The sequence below is a fragment of the Zea mays genome, chromosome 2, assembly GCF_902167145.1.
Source record: "Zea mays cultivar B73 chromosome 2, Zm-B73-REFERENCE-NAM-5.0, whole genome shotgun sequence".
Classification (NCBI taxonomy): Eukaryota; Viridiplantae; Streptophyta; class Magnoliopsida; order Poales; family Poaceae; genus Zea; species Zea mays.
In genome coordinates this window covers 190969210-190982809 of record NC_050097.1, presented here as the reverse complement: position 1 = coordinate 190982809, position 13600 = coordinate 190969210, and the positions used below count along the sequence as shown (strand labels likewise).

Here is a 13600-nt window from a genome sequence, read left to right as displayed (position 1 = left end):
CCATCTGCTTATTATATTCATTGTTTTGCTCATCAACTTCAATTAGTTCTTGTTGCTGTTGCCAAGGGGAATAGTGACTGTGTTTGGTTTTTTGACCAAGTGTCTCTTTTGCTGAATATTGTTGGTGTTTCTTGTAAACGTCATGGCATGATTCGAGATGCAAGACTTGATAATGTCATGAAAGCAATTGATTGTGGTGAACTTCAAACTGGAAGTGGATTAAATCAAGAGATGGGATTGCCTAGGCCAGGCGAGACTCGTTGGGGATCTCACTACAAAACTGTTGTCAACATTATTGGTATGTCCATGTTCCTATCATGGAGAATAATTATGTGCCTTATGGAAGATCAGCTCGGTTTGCCAAAAACCAAACAAATGATGATCACTTTAGAAGAGAAGTATATATTGGGGTTATTGATCAAATTAGTCAAGAGCTTGACAGTCGCTTTGATGAGGTTAATATGGAGTTACTTTCTTGTATGTCGGCATTCAATCCTAAAGACTCATTTGCTTCTTTTGATGCACAGAAGTTACGCAGACTTGCTGATTTTTATCCAAAGGACATATTTGGTACCGATTTACTAAAGCTTGAATTGCACTTGGGTAACTTTATTGCTGACATAAAAAAAGATGTTTTATTTGAAGGCCTAGAAAATCTTGTTGATCTCTCATTGAAGCTTGTTCAAACGAAGAGACATAAAGTTTATGACTTAGTATACACGCTTCTCAAATTAGTATTACTTCTACCTGTGGCAACAGCAGGTGTTGATAGGGCATTTTCTGCGATGACATTCATCAAAAGTAAGTTGAGAAATAAGATGGGTGATAGCCTTTTGGATGATTGTCTACTCACATATATTGAGCGAGATGTTTTCTTTCAACTGGATGAAGAAGATGTAATCAAGACTTTTTTACCATTAGAAACCGCAGGCCAAAGAAAAACAAGTAATCTTCTAGTACATACTCCCATGAGTAAGTGAAATTTATGTATATGTTGAACTGAATTAATATATTATCATGATTATAAAAATATTATATTGGAACCAATTATATATATTTGTAACTATTTAGTTAGGCAAATTTTATTATTTCTATATGGTGCCACCAAATTATTGGTTCGGCATACCCAGAGATAAATTCCTAGATTCGCCACTGGTCTACCTGTTCAGGAGAACTAAGCAATGCTAGTGTGGTACAGTCTACTGCTGCTTATAGAGATCTTTACTGTTTATCTTTTGCCCCACCTTTATAGCTAGCTCTTCAATATTAATCACGACAAATAATATAGTCGCTCTTTACAGCCAGTTTATTAGCCCAACTACATATGATAATAGTTGACTCTTTGTTATTAATGAGTGACTCAGTGTAAGTTTACAGCTCCCTTATACTCTTTCTTCCATTTAGTGATGAGCTTATAGTCTGCTAAGGCGCACGTCGTCTAAATTCGCTGACTTCAAATCAAACAAACATTTGCTCTTTAGTCAGGTCGGTTGCAGGGACAATAGCACTATTTAGAGCATCTCCAAGAGCATTTCTAAATTTCACTCTCTAAATGAGTCATTTGCATAAAATGTCATTTCTATATTTTTTAGATCTCCAACAACTTTTCTATATCTTGTTTGCACTCTAGATATCCATTCACGCTTTTTATATTTAACTAGCGAGAAATCAAGAATAGAAGATGACTATATTTAAATAGTTGTTTAGATAAACAGCTGGATGATATTTTTTTTAAATAAATCTATATTTATATCAATAAGAAAGAATATAGAGAGTCCATTAAAATTGCTATTTAACGGCAGCCACACACTTGAACCATGCCACTTCCACAGACCACAGTTCCACTTCCACGGGTGCCACCGCAGACCGCACCTAGCCGAAACTCTGACGAGGCACAACGCACAGGGACCCGTGGGCCGAATGGCCGATAATGGTGGACGCGAAACTCGAGTTGCAGCAGCACAAGGCTGGCCAAATGACTCCGCCTATCTGCCACCCATCCATTCACCATACATGGGCTCTGCCCTAAGCGGGCCGGCCGGTAAATATATTAGACCAGCCTTGGGTAATAGGGGAGTTCCGTACAGGAGTCGTGCACTCATGCCTCGACCACCAAGCGGTTAGATATGGTCCTAAAAACAGTTATATACTCTATATTCAATTTTTACATTTTATTTTAAGAAATAAAATCGAAAACAGAAAAGATAGCAAACAGGAACGAAGACAGGACTCAAACGAAAACGATCTAATTTGGAACAAAATTTGACAATAGCGATCGTGATAAAAACAGGTAAAACAGAACCAAGCCACCATATAGAGAACCAAGCTGTTCAAGTGTCTGTGTACGGTTTCTATTTATAATAAAGTATAGAATATAAAACATAAAGTTATATATGTTTTGTTGGATAGATGAGTATGAATATAGGCTTTTAGCTAATAAAATCATAGTTCAAATCTTCGTTTATACATAATTTTATCATTTTTGCTATTTAGATGTGAAGAGCATGACGACACTTTAATATGGTATAGACTACATGATTTTACATCCTGAACCAACCAAGAACCAACACGACAAGGCAACATTACTACTTTCTCTCTCCTAATTTATAATTTATTTGTTTTTTATCAAGTTTAATTTTCTGGTCTTATTCATTTTTTTACGGATAAATGAAAACTTCAAAACCGTACTTATAATTTTATCAGACGAATTATAAACGGAGGGAGTAATACATAAGTACTTTTAATTGGCAGAATAAAATCTATAGGATGGCAAGAGTACTGCAGTGTGGTGTCGCCGACTGGACTGTATAAATTAGGTGATCTTAAGTAAGATATCCCATATATGCAAAACGTAATATCCCAGAAAAAACAGGACAATCAGTTTAAAATTTGCTAAAATTGAAAAGACTAAATTGATTGAGATGTTCATAATTATAAAATTCAAACATGCTGACGATGGTCAATAGCAGAGTTGATCATACGATCAATAGCTGATCTAGCGGTTCATATAGGCACGAGGGTTAGAACCAGCATAATGCAACAGCTAGAAGGTCTGCTATTACAGGCTGCTATTGACTATCGTCAATAGCAGAGTTGAGCGAAGCATGACAGCTCGAAGAGCACAGCTGGTCATGGCAATGCTGGGAATGCGCATGCTCGTTGGGGATGGCATACTCCTGCTATTACAGGTTTGTCCATATGCTTAAGAAGTGAAGATAGTCTATTTTTGTGATCCCAGGGATATATGTCACTTCATTCTTTACCTCATCGCACTACCGGAATCGAGCGCTTTGCCGCTTGAAAAACACTCGGCAAAGACTTTGTCGAGTGTGGCACTCGGCAAAGAGATCTCGGCGAACAGTACATCGGCAATGACTTTTTTGCCGAGTACTTTTTATCGGGCACTTGGCAAAGTCGGTACTCGGCAAAAAAACGGCTGTCACGGCGCCTGATGACGGAGACAGCGACTTTGCCGAGTATTCTAGGTGACACTCGACAAAGAAATTACCTTTGCCGAGTGTCACCTAATACACTCAAAGATGTTACCTCTTTGCCGAGTGTCTAACAGTCCGCACTCGGCAAATGGTATACCAGCGGGACCCTTTGTCAGTCACTTTGCCGAGTGCTCTTGGAGGCACTCGCCTGCTATTACAGGCTGGTCAATAGCAGAGTTGAGCGAAGCATGACAGCTCGAAGAGCACAGCTGGTCATGGCAATGCTGGGAATGTGCATGCTCGTTGGGGATGACATACTCCTGCTATTTCAGGTTTGTCCATATGCTTAAGAAGTGAAGATAGTCTATTTTTGTGATCCCAGGGATATATGTCATTTCATTCTTTACCTCATCGCACTACCGGAATCGAGCGCTCTGCCGCTTGAAAAACACTCGGCAAAGACTTTGTCGAGTGTGGCACTCGACAAAGAGATCTCAGCGAACAGTACATCGGCAATGACTTCTTTGCCGAGTACTTTTTATCGGGCACTCGGCAAAGTCGGTACTCGGCAAAGAAAAATGGCCGTCACGGCGCCTGGTGACGGAGGAGGCGACTTTGCCGAGTGTTCTAGGTGACACTCGACAAAGAAATTACCTTTGCCGAGTGTCACCTAATACACTCAAAGAGGTTACCTCTTTGCCGAGTGTCTAACAGTTTGCACTCGGCAAATGGTCTACCAGCGGGACCCTTTGTCAGTCACTTTGCCAAGTGCTCTTGGAGGCACTCGCCTGCTATTACAGGCTGCTATTGACCATCGTCAATAGCAGAGTTGAGCGAAGCATGACAGCTCGAAGAGCACAGCTGGTCATGGCAATGCTGGGAATGCGCATGCTCGTTGGGGATGGCATACTCCTGCTATTACAGGTTTGTCCATATGCTTAAGAAGTGAAGATAGTCTATTTTTGTGATCCCAGGGATATATGTCACTTCATTCTTTACCTCATCGCACTACCGGAATCGAGCGCTTTGCCGCTTGAAAAACACTCGGCAAAGACTTTGTCGAGTGTGGCACTCGGCAAAGAGATCTCGGCGAACAGTACATCGGCAATGACTTTTTTGCCGAGTACTTTTTATCGGGCACTTGGCAAAGTCGGTACTCGGCAAAAAAACGGCTGTCACGGCGCCTGGTGACGGAGAAAGCGACTTTGCCGAGTATTCTAGGTGACACTCGACAAAGAAATTACCTTTGCCGAGTGTCACCTAATACACTCAAAGATGTTACCTCTTTGCCGAGTGTCTAACAGTCCGCACTCGGCAAATGGTATACCAGCGGGACCCTTTGTCAGTCACTTTGTCGAGTGCTCTTGGAGGCACTCGCCTGCTATTACAGGCTGGTCAATAGCAGAGTTGAGCGAAGCATGACAGCTCGAAGAGCACAGCTGGTCATGGCAATGCTGGGAATGTGCATGCTCGTTGGGGATGACATACTCCTGCTATTTCAGGTTTGTCCATATGCTTAAGAAGTGAAGATAGTCTATTTTTGTGATCCCAGGGATATATGTCATTTCATTCTTTACCTCATCGCACTACCGGAATCGAGCGCTCTGCCGCTTGAAAAACACTCGGCAAAGACTTTGTCGAGTGTGGCACTCGACAAAGAGATCTCGGCGAACAGTACATCGGCAATGACTTCTTTGTCGAGTACTTTTTATCGGGCACTCGGCAAAGTCGGTACTCGGCAAAGAAAAATGGCCGTCACGGCGCCTGGTGACGGAGGAGGCGACTTTGCCGAGTGTTCTAGGTGACACTCGACAAAGAAATTACGTTTACCGAGTGTCACCTAATACACTCAAAGAGGTTACCTCTTTGCCGAGTGTCTAACAGTTTGCACTCGGCAAATGGTCTACCAGCGGGACCCTTTGTCAGTCACTTTGCCGAGTGCTCTTGGAGGCACTCGCCTGCTATTACAGGCTGCTATTGACCATCGTCAATAGCAGAGTTGAGCGAAGCATGACAGCTCGAAGAGCACAGCTGGTCATGGCAATGCGGAATGCGCATGCTCGTTGGGGATGGCATACTCCTGCTATTACAGGTTTGTCCATATGCTTAAGAAGCGAAGATAGTCTATTTTTGTGATCCCAGGGATATATGTTACTTCATTCTTTACCTCATCGCACTACCGGAATCGAGCGCTTTGCCGCTTGAAAAACACTCGGCAAAGACTTTGTCGGTGTGACACTCGGCAAAAACTTTCTATGAATCCTTCATGCGTACTGGTGCTGAAGCTATGTTGTCAGATCTTGGTCACTTCGGTAAGAAGGGTATTCAGGTTATTTTTCATAGACACTGCAACCTTGAGATCCTTCCTTGTGAATTGTCCATGATATAGCATTTCTGTGTAGCATATATCCTTCTCTGGTCCTCGCATATGCTGGGCAAGCAGCGTACCTCATCAACAATGCCAACGACTTCAGTGACAGATCCTACAGATCTGTTCCTCGGCATGTTTACGGACCGGGCCATGTTCACTTCGGCTGGAATTACGGGAGGCAACGGAAGTCGGAAGATGGAGTAGGAGATGGCGAGCAAGGTGACCCTGGAGCACACGCCTCAGCAAGCTCCTGTCGAGACCGGAGGTCCAGAGGTTCCCCGGGTCGTGCTTCATCATCTACAGCAACATTCAGGACGGGCTCACTCGATCCCCATGGCGGTCCTGGCGGACCAGGGTCCAGGGCCCGGCGACCCTGGGCGCGCCTGCCGTGACGCCGGTGCATCTCTATTGCAGCACGTGTTCCAAAACACGCGATCTGATTGTCTCGATCAGATTTGGCCAGGCTATGATCAAGCGCTGCGCGTCCACTACTGCTCACTCCCCCCCAACTCGGCCACTACATCAAGAACGACGTGAGCTCGCTGCACGCGGTCACGGTCTTCGTCACCCTGCGTTACCTGCTGGCCTGGTGGCCAGGCCAAGGTAGGCGGCGGGAAAGGATCGTCGTCCGGAGGCTAGCTGGAGGCGAACGGGATGCACGGCTGCACTGTCCAGTGTACGGGTACGGCGACAGCCTTGGCGATGGGGACTTTAATTAGCTCCCCGCGCATGTCACGACTCACGAGCTCCTCGCGGCGGCACTAGCTAGCTTTGGGTCGAACGACGAGGTGGGCGCGGCAGGAGGCCGTGCGTCTGGAGGCGGCGACGATGCATGACCGGCGCGGTGCACGTTCTACGTGGTCGACGACGCCGGGTGGTTCGACAAGGTCATGCTCGGGTTCTACGACCTCCTTCCTGCACGGCATTTGTCGCTCCGGCCGCACTGCCGACGCGGCTGCCCGGCTGCCCGACGCGGCCGCACTGCAACAGCGAGTCGAGACCAAATGGGCACAGAACCAATATACACAAACATTTAAAAGAAGTGAATGAGTTAGTATACCCATTACGTGTCCTTAGGGTACAGGACCTAAAGGCTGCAAACGAAGGTGCACAAAATTTAATTTTTTGCCAGAACTTGTATGGCACGACATGGTAAAAAGTTGGTAAGCTCTGGCAAGGAACTTTGTTTCACATTTTCGGTGGTACAAGTTCGCCATGATTTGTCTGGTCCGCGGCAGCGCCTTTTGGTTGCGTTATTCAAAAATAGAACACAGTGGCATGCAAAAATGGTGACCATCCATCGGTACTGAGCCACGAGGACAATTTACATCTCATCTGAAAACAGACCCTAGCAGCTATATATAGCATAGCTTGCTCCTTTAATTTGGCGTCCAATCATCGAAACAGCAACAATGCCGCATAGCCAACCTTGGTCGATCTGGCTATTATTGTCGGCATAGTCAAAGAGGATGGACAAAATAAAAGGGGCGGTAGTGCCTCATTTAGTACTACTAGAAGAAGATGAGTTGTCTATCTTGCAGTAAGCGAAGAGATGACATGGTGTTGTTTTCTTGGATCTATCCAGGTGCACCCGCTGGATTTGTTTCTGAGCCCTATATCTCTGGATATCCAAGTTCAAGTTCGCTGGATTTAGTACGATAACAAAACTTGATGCCAAAATTCAAATTTGTTACGTGAAATTGTAGCCTCAGTGGTCAGTGGTGTGTCCGCCTTGAGATTTGTTGTCATGTTCGGTTAGAAGAATTGACCAAAAATGATTAAATCTCTTACTAGTCGAAATTGAATAGAAAAAATATTTAATCTCATCAACCATCTCCGATTCATACGCAACCAAATAAGGCCTTAGAATTTTAAAATCCAGCTAGGTGTTATATATAGCTACTAGCTATAATGAGTCAACTGCTCTCTACGTCCCAAAATACAAAGTATCCAAGTGCCTTTTAGACAAACAAAGAGTTTAGGAAAAGATTACCTTATCCCTTACTAATTAACATGCAGGGAGTAGTTCGCTCGTTATTTTCCTTAATTATTGTTTACTGATTTAGATGACACCAAATTTAAAAGGAACCTTAATATATATATTTTTTTGCAAAAGAAGACAGAGGAGATATAGAGAGTGGAGTATCTAAAAAACCTTATATTTCTGAACAAATCTAAACTGTAGATCCTCATACTGCAGTATGGAGAGAGCAATTATTTTTCATACTAACAGGGCTATTAGCTGAGTGATTCACCAACTAATAGTAGTTGCCAATACTTAGCTGAACAGTAATGCTTAATAAGGTTTTATTAATAGATTGTTTATTCTAACCTATTAATTGAGTCATTAGCCGGAGTGCCTGGATCCACTAAAGCTATTTTTAGCTAATTATTAGTTCTTGGGATCAAACAGACCTCATTCTATGAGCTTGAGATTAGACGTCTAGACTGACTGAGGTAAAAGGCAAATGGGTATGGGTACAATGGAAAAGCTCAGCGGCCGTGATTTGTGGGGAAATCAGGCTCCAAAAGTGACGGAAAAGGGAGAAAAGGCAGAGATACTGTCTGCACTGAAATTGTACGTCTTTTCGTCGCAACATTGGGCTCTCTCTGCAGTACTTTCTCGTCCTTTCTCCGAAGGAAAAAAGCTAGTTTTCCTGTACATATTCAATTTCGTTTTTTTTAAAAATGCTACTGTATAGTGTAAGAGGTCTCCCTGTGTCTCTGGCTCGCTGGTAGAAGATTTTTGCGACTGTCCGAGTACCAGCAGTGTTGTACACTGTTGGTAGGCCGGTACGCGAGGCCCAGGCCCCAATGCAGTTTCAGCCTTCCAGAACGGACGACCACGGCAGGTGGTAGGTGACCGGTGAAGTGGTGAACCTGCACTCCGGGCATGGGACCGGTCAAGAGCTTGTGACTTTGCTGATGCTGAATTGCTGAGTATAGTTTTCACCGTGCTTCAATTTTGTCCAGAGGCGGGCCCATATCAGTAGGGTCCCAAAAAAGCCATACTTTCGAATTATCGTAAAACATTTTCCCCTCTATCAATGCATATACCGGTTGATTGGTTCATGTGCATGTGCAGCCACGCTCCCCCAAGGCTGGCCGGACGTTTTGGCGGTACGAGCGAATGCAGGCAATTGATCTTCAAATGATTTGTTTTCTATAGCCCGCGCCTATATATAGGCAATCAAACATACGTTCAGATAAAGTCAACACATTCAGTGATTCAGGATAAAGCGATGCGGACAACTAATCAGGTGGATAGTAAGTGTGGTTTGATGTCGACTTGACATTCCCATGAGCTTACAAACCGAGAAAAGCATATAAGAGTCTTCCGGCATTCCCTAAAACGTCTCTAAGGCAGGAGCAAGACGATTCCCTATCATTATTAGGGCTAGAAAAAAAAACTCGAACTCCACGAGCCGACTCAGACTCGGAGCGGCTCGACGCTAGAAACGACTCGAGCTGAGCCTGCTTGTATTGCTAGTAAAAAGAGCGAGTCAACTTGATTTGTTATGTAAAATCCTTATTAGCATATAGTGTTGATACTAAATAGGCGATTAGTTTATGTTATTTGAGATTACTATATAAAATCAATCTACTCAGCGCTTAACCGAGTTTGTTACTGAGTCATACCTAAGTCCCTGTATTTACAACATTATCATTTATTCAACTGAGATATATTGTTTTTAATATCTGTTCTTCTAATCCGTAGCGGAGTTTATGGGCCCACACGACTGGGTTCTTAGGCTCATCTGGGTACCCATGATACATATGTTTCACAGTTAGCACTCTGAGTTAGTTATTTTCCGCTGTGATTCTGTGTGTTACATTGGTACAAGGGGCGAAGCTACACTATAGGTAGCGGATGCAAATGCACCCCCACAAAATATATAGAATTGGTTAAAATTTCACCATATATACACTGGTAAAATAAATTTCTATGCATCCACAAGTCAAATGCACTATCCTTAATTTTGCTCTGGCTTCGCCACTTATTGGTACCATATTGTTACGTCTACACGACAGGCATGTCCACCTCCTGCTTAACCACGACTGCAAGTCAATTATTTAAGAAATGCGGGCTCGGAATTTTTTTTAAAAAAAATCTGCTACTGTCTTTTCGGGGCAGGTATTTTTGGGCCTGTGCCTGCTGGGTGCTGGCGTTTCCTCGTCCGGCTCCGGCCTCATCAGGCCAGGGAGAGGAAAAAAAACTGATGAAGCCGCTGCTCCTACACTCCGCTGGTCCGCCCACCCTTTTTCATCGTTCACCCACAGATCAGTGACCTCACTAGAGCAACGGCTACCAGGTACCAGCACCGGGCTTTGACCTACCCGTAACTGACACGAAACGTAAAATAAAAATAAAAATGGAGGCGCAATAACCATAACAGACTTGCAGACTGCAGTCCCCCGTGATGTTACTCATGAAACGGCGAAGATCAGCAACAAGGAAACGGCGAAGGTCATACTGGAGGAGACTTTTGAGCCGGAGAGCGAATGGTTAGTACAATTGTACAAAGACAAGTAAAAGAATCGCTAGGGGCAGAGATTTCACTCAACAATAGGAGGCATCGACGACGAACCAACCGTTTAAAGAAAGAAAGAGAAAGGAGAGGAGATCTCACTCAAGCAAACCGGAAGGAGATCAAAGGTGCGGAAGAACATAACGAATCACGAGAAAGAGCTCCCCTGCGCTCAACCACCCTCATCCCCTTTTGCTTTCGCTTGGACTTTGAACTCGTCTGTCGTCTCGTCTACTCAGCCCCACCCGTATCTTTTCTTTTTTCCTCCCCCCTGGCCGCGCCCAACAAGTCGCCCCAGCCCAGCCAGCAAAGGCAAACGAAAGTACGTACAGGAAGCAAGCAAGCGTCAGCGCGCGGGCTGAGTATAAATAAAAACAAGTGACACAGCTGCACAGTAACAGAGGCGTGTGTTAGAACGGGAGGCCAGGAGTAGCGTAGTGTGGTCTTGACCTGCTAGTCCGGTCCGGTGTATGCTTTTGCTTTCCACGCCCCGGCGAAAAAGCCCTGCTATTTAAGCACGCCAAGCTCTCTGCCTTGTCTCCACTCTCCAGCAGCACCCGGCCTCTCTCTCTGACTCTCACCCAGTCCACTCTCCACACTCTGTCTGCCTCACGATTCACGTCCTCAGCTCCCCCCCCTGCTGCCGCTGCAGCAAGGCCGACGAGCCATGGAGAAAGGGGTGCAGCTGATGGAGGGGAGGCAGGCGTGGCCGCTCCACACGATGGGGATGCCCGTCGCCAGTACGACCACCACCAGCACCTGCTTCGACGACTACAGCTGCAGCAGTAGCGGGTGGGAGCAGTCGGCACCGTTCGGCTGCTTCGGCCTCCTCGCCGCCGACGTCCATGACCTCTTCCCGCTCTGTACGTGATGATGACCTTTCTTTGCCCGGATTAATTACCTGGTCGTCGCTTATTTATGCCCTTTGCACTCGCAGTCGCAGCCATGGAGCCGGCCCCGCCGCCGCCGCCGTCGGCGCACGGCGTGGCCGTCGCGATCCCCGGGGAGCTGGACGACCTTCTCCTGGTGCGTGCGTCACATCACGACGCTCCGGAAGAGGAGACCAAACAGACCACCCAACCTCTTAGCATTAGCACTAACAGTAACAGTAGCAGCCAGAGCTGAATTCTTACCACTGAGCCACCGCTAGCTCATCAAAGCTCTCTCGTTGTTGTCGTTGGGTGTCCCCTTGCAGAACTTCTGGGACGCGGGCTGCCACGACGGCGACGTGGGCGAGCCGCCGCTCAAGGCGCAGCAGGAGGAGGAGGAGGCCGCCTTCAATTCCAGCTGCGCCTGCGCCAGCGCCACGCACGAGCAGGGCTACCGCACCCCCACCGACTCCTTCACAATTCACTGTGAGCGCCCCCGTTTGAATCCAACCCTCCTCCTCCGCTCCCCACTCTGAAATCGACCCAGTTTCGTCGGGTTTGTCTGCAAACGGACACGACGGGACCTGTTAGTTAATTTTTTAGGTCTTGTTGGCCCCGCGGCCCGCGCCAAGTACATCGCCACGCCATGGATGGTGGGTTGTTCTGGGTCCAATGGAGGCAGAGGACAAGTCAGGTCGCAGAGAGCTAGGTTTAGCGTCACGTTACTGTCAAGGCCCCATGATGGATGCATGGATTGTTTAAAACAATCATGAATGCTAGATTGAGTATTATGCAGTGGCAACTTTGCACTGGAGTACATGTAAACGAGCATGATGCCCGCGTCTGACTTGCAAGCCGCGCGCACAATCACCAGGCAGGCGACACGGGCGGGCGCGTCTTTTGAAGAAGAAAAAAAGAAGAAAGATTTGGGTTCTACGTGTTTAGATAGTGGTGCGGCCAGCCTGCCCAAGATTCTACTACTAGTATATTAGTCATATAGTGCGTGTATAATCTTCTTCGTCACTCGCTCTCCAATTTTAAACCCGGCCGATGAACCTCTCCTGCTGTCGTGCAGGTGATGATGATGACCAGGCCTTGAGCTCGATTTTCTCGGCGGGTCCCGCGCCGGCAGCGGAGAGAGCGGCGTTCCAGCAGCAGGCCCCCGCCACAGAGGCGGAGCCCCTGCCCAGCTCGTCCTCCTCCAGCTGCCGCGGGGACCCGCGCGCCGCCGGGGCCGGGACCGGCCTGCCGCTTCCGGGGCGGGGCGCCGCGCGGGGGCCTGCGCGGGCCCCGCCGCTTCCGAGGACCTGCGGCCCCTCTCTGAAACGTGCCGCGACACGCGAAGGTGCGGGGTCTCGCTCGTCTTGTCAGTTGTCACTCGCGCCGCGCGTGCGGAATTCTCGCAGGCAGCAGGCACCGGGCTGGCCGGGGAGTTGAGTTGACAGTTTGACACGGCACCTCGTGCTAATCGCTAAGCTAACCCGCGCTTTGCTGCTTGGCACGTCGTACGTGCTGTCCTCGATCGGCAGAGTCGGAGCAGGCGTCGGCCGAGAGCGGCGGCGGCAAGCGGCGGAAGGGCGCGGGCGTGGTGGTGGTGCGTCCGTTCGCGCTGCTGAAGCCCGACGGCCTGGACGGCGGCGCGACGCTGGCGGACATCAACGCGCGCGTCCTGATGCGGCCGGCGCGGCCGGTGCGGCACCCCGTGGGCGAGTTCGCGTGCGCGCCGCGCGTGTCCGCGGACCAGCCGGGCATCTCGGGCAAGGCCGTCGCCGGCTTCACGCGCCTGCACACCCCCGGGCGCGGCTCCATAACCATCATAAGGACGCGAGGCTAGTGAGTCATGGCGACGTAGGAATGTAGTAGGATTAGGTGTAGCCGCCGCGCCGGGGCCGGCAGTGGTGACTCGACCTCCGAGTCGCGATTCCGTGTGTAATAATGTAAATTATGAGCGCACAACCTGTAAATCGTACCAATAAAATCTCTGCTATCTACCAGTCCCCCCCTGCACTGCACCGACGAACTGCAACCGAACTTTTGATCAGGAACTGAATCTAGCTGCCATTGTTTGGCACGGGGCCACGGAGCTTGTAAATAAACAGGTTGTGGTACGGCTGCTGGAGGCAACTAGCTTTCCTTTTGTCTGCACAGCCAGCGTGGGGCCTGCCAGCCACCATACAACAACAACAACAAAGTCTTTTTGTCCAAGCACGTTGGGTATGCTAGAGATAAAACCCCGTATAAAAACCTCAGAGGTCAACCCCAAAGAAAAGAAAAGGGAAACAAAGGTAAAGAGAACCGAAAAACGACGAAACGGGGAAACACATAAAAAAGATAAAAACCACAAGAACCAGCAAGATCTAAATGGGCACAAGAGAAGGTCAAACGATTAAGGAGGAA

The 13600-nt window shown here is 47.5% G+C and overlaps 1 protein-coding gene across 1 annotated transcript; it reads left to right on the top strand.

Moving 5' to 3' along the window:
- Window positions 1-10946: 10946 nt before the first annotated feature.
- LOC107126292 (uncharacterized) lies at window positions 10947-13347 on the top strand. Its single transcript, NM_001319091.1, has 5 exons — window positions 10947-11197; window positions 11272-11360; window positions 11530-11689; window positions 12279-12548; window positions 12733-13347. The coding sequence occupies exons 1-5, from the start codon at window positions 11002-11004 to the stop codon at window positions 13035-13037; spliced, it is 1020 nt and encodes a 339-aa protein (NP_001306020.1). The 5' UTR covers window positions 10947-11001; the 3' UTR covers window positions 13038-13347.
- Window positions 13348-13600: the final 253 nt, after the last annotated feature.